The sequence below is a fragment of the Danio aesculapii genome, chromosome 2 (assembly GCF_903798145.1).
Source record: "Danio aesculapii chromosome 2, fDanAes4.1, whole genome shotgun sequence".
In the NCBI taxonomy this organism is placed as follows: Eukaryota; Metazoa; Chordata; class Actinopteri; order Cypriniformes; family Danionidae; genus Danio; species Danio aesculapii.
Genome location: NC_079436.1, coordinates 4006748 through 4020792, shown reverse-complemented (window position 1 = coordinate 4020792; position 14045 = coordinate 4006748). Strand labels below are relative to the sequence as shown.

General features: G+C 33.6%; 1 protein-coding gene across 1 annotated transcript in view; it reads right to left on the bottom strand.

The window, feature by feature from the left end:
- The window catches only part of npc1 (Niemann-Pick disease, type C1), a 60777-nt gene that overhangs the window by 26668 nt on the left and 20064 nt on the right, over window positions 1–14045 (bottom strand). Inside the window, exons 6-13 of the mRNA XM_056471147.1 lie at window positions 11708–11957; window positions 10030–10115; window positions 9495–9862; window positions 8090–8316; window positions 6098–6198; window positions 2751–2853; window positions 1921–2110; window positions 906–1088 (exon numbers count right to left, since the gene is read on the bottom strand). Of these exons, the coding sequence (XP_056327122.1) occupies window positions 906–1088; window positions 1921–2110; window positions 2751–2853; window positions 6098–6198; window positions 8090–8316; window positions 9495–9862; window positions 10030–10115; window positions 11708–11957 (1508 nt within the window). The remainder of the gene's footprint in view (window positions 1–905; window positions 1089–1920; window positions 2111–2750; window positions 2854–6097; window positions 6199–8089; window positions 8317–9494; window positions 9863–10029; window positions 10116–11707; window positions 11958–14045) is intronic.

Here is a 14045-nt window from a genome sequence, read left to right as displayed (position 1 = left end):
CACCATTACACCACCACCACCAGCCTGAACCGTTGATACAAGGCAGAATGGACCAATGCTTTCATGTTGTTGACGCCAAATTCTGACCCGACCATCCGAATGTCAAAGCAGAAATGGAGACTCATCAGACCAGGCAACGTTTCTCCAATCTTCTATCGTCCAATTTTGGTGAACCTGTGTGAATTGTAGCCTCAGTTTCCTGTTCTTAGCTGACAGGAGTGGCGCCCGGTGTGATCTTCTGCTGCTGTAGCCCATCCGCCTCAAGGTTGGACTTGTTGTGTGTTCAGAGATGCTCTTCTGCAGACCTCGGTTGTAACGAGTGGTTATTTGAGTTACTGTTGCCTTTCTATCAGCTGAAACCAGTCTGGCCATTCTCCTCTGACATCAACAAGGCATTTGCGTGCACAGAACTGCCGCTGACTGGATATTTTCTCTTTTTCAGACCATTCTCTGTAAACCCTAGAAAAGGTTGTGCGTGAAAATCCCAGTAGATCAGCAGTTTCTGAAATACTCACACCAGCCCGTCTGGCACCAAAAACCATGCCATGTTCAAAGTCACTTAAATCCCCTTTCTTCCCCATTCTGATGCTCTGTTTGAACTGCAGCAGATCGTCTTGACCATCTCTACATGCCTAAATGCATTGAGTTGCTGCCCCATGTGATTGGCTGATTAGCCAATTAATTAAATTTGTGTTAACGAGCAGTTGGACAGGTGTACCTAATAAAGTGGCAGGTGAGTGTTTATGTAAAACATAAAATTCAATGTACGAAATAGTTATTTCTAAAATTTTCATAATATTCCAGGAATTTCACGAGCCATGGGAACCCTGCAAATCGTCAGCTTGGCTCAAGTTTTTGGGATAGGATTATGATTCAGGATCTTGTGTGGAGACGTCAGTACACACCTGATAAGTCTGCACAATGATGAAGATGTTGTCCACTCCTACGGCCAGCACGAGGAAGGGAATGACCTCAATGACGATAAGCGTGAGCGGGATCCCGATGTAGCTGAAGATCCCCAGTGAACACGCCACAGAACTCAACACGATCAGGATCCCAGCGATACCCAGAGAGATCTTAGAGTCCACCTGAAGGACATACAGACAAAGAGTTCACAATAAAACACAGGGTATCTTTATGAACAACAGATTCAAGAACTTTTTAAAGTACCATTATTTTAAATCAAGCACCTTCGTAATTTGTACCCCCCCAGCATATGTAGCTCCATGAAGGTCCTAACTGTACTTAACATTTCACTTACACTTAATAAATACATTTAAAATGTCAGAGTTCCTTTTCGAGCTTTTCGATCTTTGGCATGTAACCCTTAACAAAACTTTGTATGGCAGGATCTGATACATAAATACTTAAGAATGTAAATAAGACTGTATCCGGTGACCGTGGTACTTACAGTTAAGGTCAGAATTATTAAACCCCCTGTTTATTTTTTTCCCCATTCTCTGTTTAACAGAGATTTTCAACACTTTTTTAATCATAATAGTTTTAATAACTCATTTCTAATAACTGATTTATTTTATCTTTGATGATGACAGTACATAATATTTGACTAGATATTTTTCAAGACATTTTTAAAGTGACATTTAAAAGCTTAACTAGGTTAATTAGGTTAACTAGGCAGGTTAGGGTAATTAGGCAAGTTATTAATACAGCTGATCCAAATAATCAAGGTGTTCGAGACTCTTTTAAACATCTTCACTATTTGGATCAATTGTGTTTAATTAAGGTTGAAGCGAAACTGTGCAGAGCTGCGGCCCTCCCGGAATTACATTTGAGGCCCATGGATTAAATAAATTTGAAAAAAAAAAAAAAAAGGGTTGTGATGTTAAAACAAGGCCAAACCAGAGTCCTTGTGGAGTGCATCAGTATATCAGGACGGAGAGTTAATGGAGATGATGTTACCAGCAGTGTCCTGCAGCTGTTGATGCGGCCCAAAGCTGCTGAGATGTAGACAAACATGATGATGTAGCTGATAACGATGGTAGAAACATCACTGTTGCTCTCGCGGTCAATCTCGTCCTCGATGCTGCGCTCAGAGCTGAACGACACCGTGAGGTTCGGGTTCTCGTAACTCTTCACAAACCTGATGAACCTGTGGAAATGATGCGCAATGAATGCGACTTCTGAAGGTCATTTAAAGGGATAGTTCACCAAAAAATGATAATTTAATCAGCATTTACTCACCACCATTAAGTGGTTTTAAACCTGTCTGAGTTTCTTTTTGCTGTTCCATACTAAAGATGAAGAAAGCTGAAAACATGTAACCATTGACTTCCATAGGATTTGTTTTTCTCACAATGGAAGTCAAAAGTTAAAGGTTTCCAACCTTCTTCAAAGTATCTTCTTTTGTATTTAAAAGTAGTAAGTTACTCAGACAGGTTTGAAACAAGTGAATACATAAATGGTAACAAAATGACAATGTGAACAATCACAAAAGAAGATACTTTGAAAAATGTTAGAAGCTGGTAGCCATTGACATGCATAGTATTTTTCTGCTAATATTAATGGCTAGCAGTTCACAACATTCTTCAATTTTTTTTTTTTGTGTGTTGAACAGAAAAACAAGAAACTGAAAAAGGTTTGGAAAGGTTTTAATAGTTAAGAGTAAATAATTACTTGCGTGAACTATCCCTTTAAATATTTTGTAAACAATATTCATTAGTTTTTATTTGATTAATTTTTTGGTCTCTATAAGTATTCATCAACACATTGGATGGCTTGATCAGACTTACTCTTTCTCCCATGCCAAAGCTTTGCCTAATTTCTCAGTGTCATTCAGGTAGTTGGTGACAGGAAAGGTGATCACTAGAGCTGTGGCGTTGTTGTAGGCTGAGTCTGAGGAAAAATATAAGAAAATTCTGATTTAAAAATTGAGTAAATTTCATTTTCTTTTCAGACTATTAAAACACATTAGGCAAGATTTGAGACAAAAAGAAGGGAAAGGTGCAAAAGAATAAAAAAAGCAAAACAAAGAAAAGAAAAGAAAAAGAAAAAGCAAAAAAGAGCGTGAAAGAAACGGTGAGAAAGAACAAGCAAAAGTGTAAAAAAAGCAAAAAGAAAGAAAGCAAGGATAGGACAAATAAAGTGCAAAAAAATGCTCAAAGTGCATTAGAAAAGTGTAAAAGAAAGATAGAGCGAGAAAGAACGTGTGAAAGCATGAAGTGCAAAAGAAAAAGCAAAAGAGAATGTGAAAGACAGAAAAAGTGTGAAGGAAAAAGTGCCAAAGAAAGAACATGACAGAGTGCAAAAGAAATAGCGAGAACGAACAAGCAAGTGTGAAAGAAAGAGCAAAAGAGAGAACAAAGAAAGTGAGAAAGAAAGAGCAAAAAAGCGAAAGAGCAAAATAAGGTGCAAAAGAAAGAAAGAGCGAGAAAGAACTTGCAGGAAAGGGCAAAAGAAAAAACAAAAGAGAATGGGAAAGACAGCAAACGTGTGAAGGAAAAAGTGCAAAAGAAAGAAAAGAGCAAAAGAGAACGAAAGAAAGGACAAAGAAAGTGTGAAAGAAAGAGCAAAAGTGCATAAGAAAGTGAAAGTGTGAAACAGTGAAAGAAAGTGTTAAAGAATGAAAGTGCAAGAGAAAGAGCATGAAAGAGTGCGAAAGAAATGGAGAGAAAGAACAAGCAAAAGTGTGAAGGGAAAAGTGCAAATAAAAGAAAGTGCAAAAGAAAGAGCATAAAAAAAGAGTGCAAAAGAAATGGAGAGAAAGAACGAGCAATAGGGTGAAGGGAAATGTGCAAAAGAAAGAAAGACTGAAAATGTGAAGGAAAAAGTGGCTCAGTGGTTAGCAGAGTCGCCTCACAGCAAAAAGGTCGCTGGTTCGAGCCCAGGCTGGGTCAGTTGGCATTTCTGTGTGGAGTTAGCATGTTCTCTCGTGTTCGAGTGCATTTCCTCTGGGTGCTCCAGTTTCCCCCACAGTTTAAATACATGCGCTATGGGTGAACTGGATAAACTAAATTGGCCGTAGTGTATGAGTGTGTGTGAATGTGAGTGTATGGGTGTTTTCCAGTACTGGGTTGTGTTTGGAAGGGCATCCATTGCACAAAACATATGCTGGAATAGTTGGCGGTTCATTCTGCTGTGGCGACCTCTGAAATAGAGACAGACTAAGTCGAAAGAAAATAAATAAATGAAGGAAAATTTAAAGGGGATAGTTCAGCAAAAAAAGTCTGACTTTTGTTTTGCTCTGTTAAATACAAATTAATATACACTGAAGAACGCTGAAAAAACAAAAAAACACTGACTTCCATAGTATTTTCAATTCTACAATTGATGTCAATTGCTGAATTTTTACAACATTCTTCAGAGTATCTCATTTTGATTTTTAACAAAAGAAAGAATTTCATGAAAGATTTGAATCACTTGAGTTTTGAGGATATTTGGGTCAACGGTCTTTTTTTTGCAATATTAGAGCAAACATGAGCACTGCTTGTTGTTTGCTTTTGCACCTGACAGGATCTGGACTTGGAAACTGTGAGGTCAGACTATAGAAAGGATAGAATGTTCCCTGATAAGCACAAATCACATGAAAGGATATCCTGGAAGAAAAAATGACAACCGAAATAAAGAAAACGCCTCAATAATGAAAGAGCAGAGAATTTAAAAAAGGAGCAGATCTGGCTTTAGCACATATACTTAAAAGTCCACTGTCCTTAGTGAATCTTCAGAAAACAAGACAGTAAAGTAAAAATTAAATAAATGACGTGACCCCAGATTTTTTTCAAGTTTTTTCTTTTAAAGTAAAGTAAAGATAGGTAAAAGTAAAGGTAAAGTAAAGGTAAGTAAAATTAAAGGTAAAGGTAAAGTAAGGTAAGTAAAAGTAAAGGTAAAGTAAAGGTAAGTAAAAGTAAAGGTAAAGTAAGGTAAGTAAAAGTAAAGGTAAGTAAAGGTAAAGTAAAGGTAAGTAAAAGTAAAGGTAAAGTAAAGGTAAGTAAAGGTAAAGTAAGGTAAGTAAAAGTAAAGGTAAAGTAAAGGTAAGTAAAAGTAAAGGTAAAGTAAAGGTAAGTAAAAGTAAAGGTAAGTAAAAGTAAAGGTAAAGTAAGGTAAGTAAAAGTAAAGGTAAAGTTAAGGTAAATAAAAGTAAAGGTAAAGTAAGGTAAGTAAAAGTAAAGTAAAGGTAAGTAAACGTAAAGGTAAAGTAAGGTAAGTAAAAGTAAAGGTAAAGTGAAGGTAAGTAAAAGTAAAGGTTAAGTAAAGGTAAGTAAAAGTAAAGGTAAAGTAAGGTAAGTAAAAGTAAAGGTAAAGTGAAGGTAAGTAAAAGTAAAGGTTAAGTAAAGGTAAGTAAAAGTAAAGGTAAAGTAAGGTAAGTAAAAGTAAAGGTAAAGTGAAGGTAAGTAAAAGTAAAGGTTAAGTAAAGGTAAGTAAAAGTAAAGGTAAAGTAAAGGTAAAGGTAAGTAAAAGTAAAGGTAAAGTAAAGGTAAATAAAAGTAAAGGTAAAGTAAAAAATAAAAAATAAATGACTAAACCCCAAATTTTTATTAAGTTTTTTAAAAAGTAAAAGCAAAAGTAAGAATAAAGGTAAAGTAAATGTAAAGTTAAGCAAAAGTAAAGGTAAAGGAAAAATTAAATAAATGACTAAACTCCAGATTTTTATCAAGTTTTTAAAAAAAGTAAAAGTAAGGGTAAAGGTAAAGTAAAGATAAAGTTAAGTAAAAGTAAAGGTAAAGTAAAGATAAAGTTAAGTAAAAGGGTAAAGGTAAAGTAAAGATAAAGTTAAGTAAAAGGGTAAAGGTAAAGTAAAGATAAAGTTAAGTAAAAGGGTAAAGGTAAAGTAAAGATAAAGTTAAGTAAAAGTAAAGGTAAAGTAAAGATAAAGTTAAGTAAAAGGGTAAAGGTAAAGTAAAGATAAAGTTAAGTAAAAGTAAAGGTAAAGTAAAGATAAAGTTAAGTAAAAGTAAAGGTAAAGTAAAGATAAAGTTAAGTAAAAGTAAAGGTAAAGTAAAGATAAAGTTAAGTAAAAATAAAGGTAAAGTAAAGATAAAGTTAAGTAAAAATAAAGGTAAAGTAAAAAATAATTGACTAAAGCCCAAATTTTTGGAAAGTTAAAGCCTTTGTTCTTTTATGTTGTTTTGATCAAACTCACCCTCATATCCTCCAAGAACAAGCCAGGGGAAAACCGGACCTCCAAACGTGCCCATGCAGGGGTCATGCAAACGGCTCGAGTCGTCCAGAGAGGTTGGGGAACTAAGACAAAACACACACACAAACAAACACTTTATCAGGATAAAATATTCATCGAATTGAATTATTTAACTGAATTAAATTTCTCTTTATTTTTATTTTATTGTATTTTTAATATTTAACTTTTCATTTAAAAATTTCACATTTCATTTTCCTTTATATGACTTTCATTTCCTTTATATTATTGCTTTTCCGGGTCTTCCCCGAGGCCTCCTCCTGGACATGCCTGGAACACCTCCCTAGGTAGGCATCCGAAACAGATGCCTGAGCCAACTCAGCTGAGGCGTCTTTATGTGGAGGAGCAGCAGCTCTACTCCGAGCTCCTCTCAGGTGACAGAGCTCCTCACCCTATTTATAAGGGTGTGCCTCATCACCCTGCGAATGAAACTCATTTCAGCCTCTTGTATCAGAGATCTTGTCCTTTATATCATGACCACAGGTGAGAGTAGGAAGCAAAGGCAATTTTATTTTATATAAAAAATTTTATTCTATACTTAAAATATATAAACAGATTTAACTAAAGCACGGCAAACAAATCCACTTGGCGCAGTTTTTTTTATTGAATAATCTAACATCTTATATTTTACATTTTACTTTTTTTTTAGATTGAATTTTTTTTTAAATAAATTTTATATTTAATTTTCAACTTTATATTTTAAATTTTACATTATATTTTGTATTTTATATTATACTTCATTTTTTAGATATTTTATTTGATTTTATATTATATTATTTTACTTTTACCCAAAAGCCAGCAAACAAAGCCACCTTACATCGCAGAGCAGATGACCGTGGTCATCAATGTAAGATAAAGGATCAAGTCTGAGGGGAAATACATTTATAGAAATTAATTGAATTTATTTTTATGTTATTGCATTTTTAATACTTAAAATATAAAACATTAAATAAAATGCTATTTTTAAAAAATATTTTCATTCTTATAGATTCACACGGGGCTTCAGCGTCAACGCTTGACAGAGGACGTGTCTGAAGTTGGGGTTGACATGATTGTCAAAGCAGCGTTAGCCAATGAAATTAGTCAACAATCAGTAGGCCCAGCTTCTGCAGCGAGCAAAGCCACTGAAGTGGTGTAGATGAATCCACAATGCAGTTTAGCAACGTCTGACGTCACCCATTCAGAGTGAATTGGAAGCGTTGACGCTGAAGCCCCGTGTGAATGGGGCGATACAGTTGAAGTCAGAATTATTAGCCCCCCTGTATATTTTTTCCTCAATTTCTGTTTAACGGAGAGATTTTTTTTTTTCAACACATTTCTAAACATAATAGTTTTAATAACTCACTTCTAATAACTGATTTATTTTATCTTAGCCATGATGACAGTAAATAATATTAGAGTAGATATTTTTCAAGACACTTCTGTACAGCTTAAAGTGACATTTAAATGCTTAACTAGGTTAATTAGGTTAACAAGGCAGGTTAGGGTAATTAGGCAAGTTATTGTATAACGATGGTTTGTTCTGTAGACTATCGAAAAATAGCTTAAAGGGGCTAATAATGTTGGCCTTAAAATGGTTTAAAAAATAAAATAAAAATGCTTTTATTCTAGCCAAAATAAAACAAATAAGACTTTCTCCAGAAGAAAAAATATGACCAGAAATGAAAATGTATTTGCTCTATTAAACATCATTTGGGAAAGTCAAATTGGGGCTAATAATTCTGACAAATTCTTATTTGATTATTTGTAATTTTTTAAATATATTTTATTATATTGTATTTTTTATATTTAAAAATTTTATATATTTTTCAGATTTTTTTTTTATAATTTATAAATAATATTTTATATATAAAATTGTATTGTATTTTTTTTTTTAGATTTCATATATCATTTTATACACTGATTTATTTTTAACCAAAAGCCAGCAAGCAAAGGCACCTGGCACAGTAGAGCAGATGAGTGTGGTAGTCATTGTAGATGAAGAACTCGTCTTTAAACTCATGATCCAGGACTTCATGGCTGTTCTGGAAGTAGTTTAACACACTCAAGATGGTGCAGTTGTCATTGTAAGGAGCCAGCGGTGAAACACAGATGTCTTTCAGAGTCACATTCTCTCCTTTATATTCAGCGATCAGATTCTCGATTTCCAACTGCAGATCCAGCACCTTCATACACAACAGAGAGACAAAACACGACAACATGAAGCAAGAAGCATGAATGACTACAACATGAATAACATGAAAAATAAAACGACTTATTTTAAGCTTGTTGACTATAAACAACGATTACTCAATTGTGCTTCTTAGACATTCAATCATATTTACATGCAAGTACATGAAATGCTTTAAAAATAACAACAACAAAAGTATTTGGACATTACAGTTATGCTAAAAAAAAAAAAATGCTAAAAAATAATAATTTTAATAAATCAGCAATTAAAAAATGTAATAAAACAAATTAATAAAAAATATATGTAAAATAAGTAAAAAAAAAAGAAAAAATATATAGATAAAAATAAAGATAAATAATTAAAAAAAAAAAAAAAAAATATATATATATATATATATATATATATAAACAAAGTAATTTAAAAATAAAAATGAATGAATGAAACAAGGAAATAATATACATAAAAATAAACAAATAAATGAATATAAATAAACAAAATTATAAAAAAAAAAACTAAAAATAAATAACAAAGGAAAAAATATATAAAAATAAAATTAATATAAACAAACAAAAAATAAACCTAAAAACAAAATAATAAAAAAATGAATAAATAAAACCACCCATGAAAACATGTATATAAAAATAAACAAATAAAATATATATTAAAAAAGGTTAATAATAATAAATAAAAAATATAAATAAATACATAAATAAATAATCAAAGAAATTAAAAATTAAAATAAATAAATATAATTAAACAAAATAATTAAAAATAAACAAATAAAATATATATTAAAAAAAGTTACTAAAAATAAATAAATAAAAAATATAAATAAATACATAAATAAATAATCAAAGAAATTAAAAATTAAAGTAAATAAATATAATTAAACAAAATAATTAAAAATAAACAAATAAAATATATATTAAAAAAAGTTAATTAAAATAAATAAAAAATATAAATAAATACATAAATAATCAAAGAAATTAAAAATTAAAATAAATAAATATAATTAAACAAAATAATTAAAAATAAAACAAAGAAAGAAAAAATAAAATATATAAAAATAGAGAAATGAAAACAAACAAATAATATATTCTGCACAGAAATATTGGCCCTGGTTATCAGTTTTGCAAATGTTATCTTCACAGGCTCTCCATCATTTTGACTTGCCTGATGCAGAAGGGATATGTTCAGAATGGGGGAGAAGGGAATGATGTCTCCAGTGATGGTGGAGAAACCTCCCTCCTCGGTCCACGGAGTGGTGATGATGAGCTGCTCGGTGCGGAAGAACGGCCCGAAGTGCTGGTCGAAGTAGTTTTTCTCCTGCCGTGCTCTGCTGCTGGGAGCCGACCAGAGCTCCACAGGGTTGGTGGTGATGCGCATGTAGGAGAGTCCGGCCGAGCAGATGCAGATCAGCACCAGACTGCTCAAGATGACGGTGAGCGGCTGCCGGACGCACAGAGAGCCCCAGCGGCTGAAAACCACACGCAGAGCGTTCTCGAAGCGCTCGCCCACAGTCTCACAGCAGGATGCCTCATCTGAGAAAAAAAAATACACACACAAGATCAGGTTTTCTGCAGGTTTCACTAAGGCAGATTTTTTTTAAGACCAATAAATATTACATTTCAGAACTATATAGGGTTAAAGGCTAAAGATTTTTTTAATGGCCCAGCAGAAAAAAATGACTTGCCCACAATTTACATACCTATAAAATCTGTGCCATCAGAGTTCAAGGAGTGGGGCTGATTGCTGTCAAGAATTGGGCCATATTCAGATGTGACCACGCTCCTCCTGTAATGTGATAAAGCACATTAAAGACACATGAACATAATTAATAAAATATAACCAATTATTAAAACAAACAAATCAAAATATATACAAAACAAATAAATAACCAATAAAAAACGCAGTAAGTAACTTTTCTGAATGCGATTCATGCCAGTAGAACTAACCAATCTGCTTCACACTTTGTATGAAATATACACATTTCAGTAATAACAGCAGACTAATTACTTCAGACAAACACAGAGCACCCTAACGCTGCAGCACTATTTACTTTTTTTCCATAAACTTGCATTGGAGCTGAAGAAATGGTTTGTCATCCTCTGAAAAAAAACAGTGATGGCCGCCTAGTAACAAAGACGCCAGGAGAGCGCGAACGCAGAGTGCAAAGCACATTGAAGTTGGTGAAGGAAACCACGCGTTCGTGATTTTCATCTCCACTTCAGGTCAGAATAACACACGAAAATGAGCCGTATAGCAGCAGTGAGAAGATTGTAAATAAAAAAAAGATGTAAGGATGTCGCCAGAGTGGCTTTTTGGTTTCTTTTCTTGTGCATCCCAGCCACTAGCTCCCCATCTGAGTTTTTAGCATTGGGGTAATAACGTCATTGTACAATTTGTAATGTTGCAGTATGCATTTAAATAATGATGGCTGGTTCCTTTACTAAAGCTCAGATTTGATCATCATAATTTTGGTTGACAGAGTTTAGGTTTACTGTATCATTATTATTCACACCTTAAAGTTTGCTTTGATTGTTTAACATTCACGCTTGACCATTGCATGCACTTTATAACATTTTATTTATCAAGTTTAAAAGTTTCTTTAACACTTCTGTTTAGTTTAATATAAAAAGATCAGATATTTTGCTTAAATATTTTTGACTATTAAAACTATATGCCTTAGTAATGTTGGTAAATTAAATTAAAGTGGTAAAAACTACTAACTAGTATATATATATATCTTTATCCATCTATCTATCTATCTATCTATCTATCTATCTATCTATCTATCTATCTATCTATCTATCTATCTATCTATCTATCTATCTATCTATCTATCTATCTATCTATCTATCTATCTATCTATCTATATATATATATATATATATATATATATATATATATATATATATATATATATATATATATATTACAAACAACTAGAATACACACTACATAAAAAGCAATATCCTAAAGAAAAACATAAGGTCACACTATATAATAAGGTTTATTAGGTTTATTAGTTAATGTATTTACTAACATGAACTATTTATGAACAATACTTCAGCACTTATCAATACTAGTTCAACATTTACTAATGCATTATTAACATCCAAATTCATGCTTGTTAACATTAATGCACTGTAAGTTAACAAACTACTGTATTTTGTATATCTGTATATTTAACCAACATTACTATTAATAAATAATTTAATAAATGTAATGTTCATTGTTTGTTCATATTAGTAAATGCATTAACTAACACTAGCTAAAACAACCTTTCTGTAAAGTGTTACCCAGGTGAAATTAAACTACACAAAATCTGACATAAACTGACACGACACAATCTGTTTGGAGGAGCTTTCGCCTCACAATTTTACCTGTAACACCAGGCTCCCAAAACCACTCCGAAGAAGATGAGGATGAAAGAGATGTAAGAGCACCACATGATGAAGCTCATGGCATCCAGGCCGAGGATAGTCCAGGGAGGTGGGATGGCAGGGGGCACAGGCGTGGGCCCACACACTTCACTGCAGTCCTGACATGAGCAGGGTTCTGAGCCGTCATCCAGAGACTGAGTGCAGTTAAACGTCCTGTTGTTCATAGGAGTCATGCCCTGCACAGGGACATCTGGAGAGACCAAGCACAGATTTTAAACACTAAAAACAACTGGACTCGTTCAGGAAACATTCGTAATTATAAGAGTACATACAGAGTAATTTGGATGTAAGAGAGAGTGTTTTGAGGTTATTGCCATATGAGCTTCTCTGGCAATGGCATGCCAAAAAAAACTATATATAAAATGTTTGTATAAATACCCCTTTTCTGTAATAAAAAATGTCTATATAATACAACCCCCTCACCCCAAAATATAAACCTACATACTGAAACGACAATAATTAATTAATTTTGCTTCAGCTTAGTCCAGGCATGGGCAAACTTTATCCTCGAGGGCCGGTGTCCCTGCAGACTTTTGCTCCAACACTAATCAAACACACCTGAACACCCTAATTAGTGTCTTCAAGATCACTAGAAAGCTACAAGCAGGTGTGTTTGATTAGGGTTGGTACAAAACTATGCAGGGACACCGGCCCTCCAGGATCGAGTTTGCCCATCCCTGGCTTAGTCCCTTACTTATCAGCGGTTACCACAGCGGAATGAACCGCCAACTATTCCAGCATATGTTGCACACTCATTGGATGCCCTGCCAGCCACAACCAAGTACTGGGAAAATGGTAACAAATAATACATAAAGTCAATTTAAAACAGCTTTTTCAGATTTACTTTTGATTTAAAAAATCTATTTATTGAAGGACTCACATTTAGACATATTTCCTTTAAAGGCTGTCCAGATAAAAATCGTTGTCTGACAACATTAAAAATAAGGCATTCCAAAATTATGTTTTAATTTGTATGTAAAACAGACAAAAACTTTCCTTTAGGTTCAAAAATGCTTCTTAAAGAACTAAAACATTTTAATCATGCTAATAAATCCTTATAATTCATGAATGGGCTGTGCACACATTCCAAATTAGCATAACTCCAATCAATAAATTACATGTCAAAGAATATTCTGAATTTGACTCCAATTTATTTCATGACTAATGGGTCAAATGCATAAGAATAAAATACACTACCTGACAAAAGTCTTGTCGCCTAACCAAGTCTTAGCAACAGCAAATAATAACTTGACTTCTGGTTGATCATTTGGTATCAGAAGCGGTTTATATGAAAGGCAAAAGCCTCTAGATTACACTTATTTTACCACAATAAAATATGATCATGCCTTATTTATTTAGGACAGTAAGATTTTGCTTAGACAAAAGTCTTGCCACATAACAGAAATAATGTCCAGTATAGAATATAAAGTCATGCTGCAGTGGAAAAAGTATAAATATTGTGTCTGACTCCATCATGAGCTTGGAGGACTGCATCCATACATCTCTGCAATGACTCAAATCACTGATTAATAAAGTCATCTGGAATGGCAAAGAAAGCGTTCTTGCAGGACTCCCAGAGTTCATCAAGATTCTTTGGATTCATCTTCAATGCCTCCTTCATCTTACCCTAGACATGCTCAATAATGTTCATCTCTGGTGACTGGGCTGGCCAATCCTGGAACACCTTGACCTTCTTTGCTTTCTGGAACTTTGATGTGGAGTCTGAAGTATGAGAAGGAGCGCTATCCTGCTGAAGAATTTACCCTCTCCTGTGGTTTGTAATGTTATGGGCAGCACAAATGTCATGATACCTCATGCTGTTGATGTTGTCATCCACTCTGCAGATCTCTCGCACACCACCATACTGAATGTAACCCCAAACCATGATTTTTCCTTCACCAAACTTGACTGATTTCTGTGAGAATCTTGGGTCCATGCTGGTTCCAGTAGGTCTTCTGCAGTATTTCTGATGACTGGGATGCAGCTCAACAGATGATTCATAGGAAAAACCTACCTTCTGCCACTTTTTCAAATGAAAAACTAGAAGTCGAGTTATTATTTGTTGCTCGTACAACTGGGATCGACGACAAGACTTTTTCAGGTAGTGTATTCAATAAACAGGTCCACCGAGGCATCTTTAACCAGCTTTTTCAGCCGAGATGCTTTGGTCATTTTGATTTGGAATCTACATCAGTAACATAACTAGCGTCTCGTTTTAAAAAACATTACTGAATTCAAAGAAAAATCACAGTAACCAGTAATATTAATTTTTGTAACT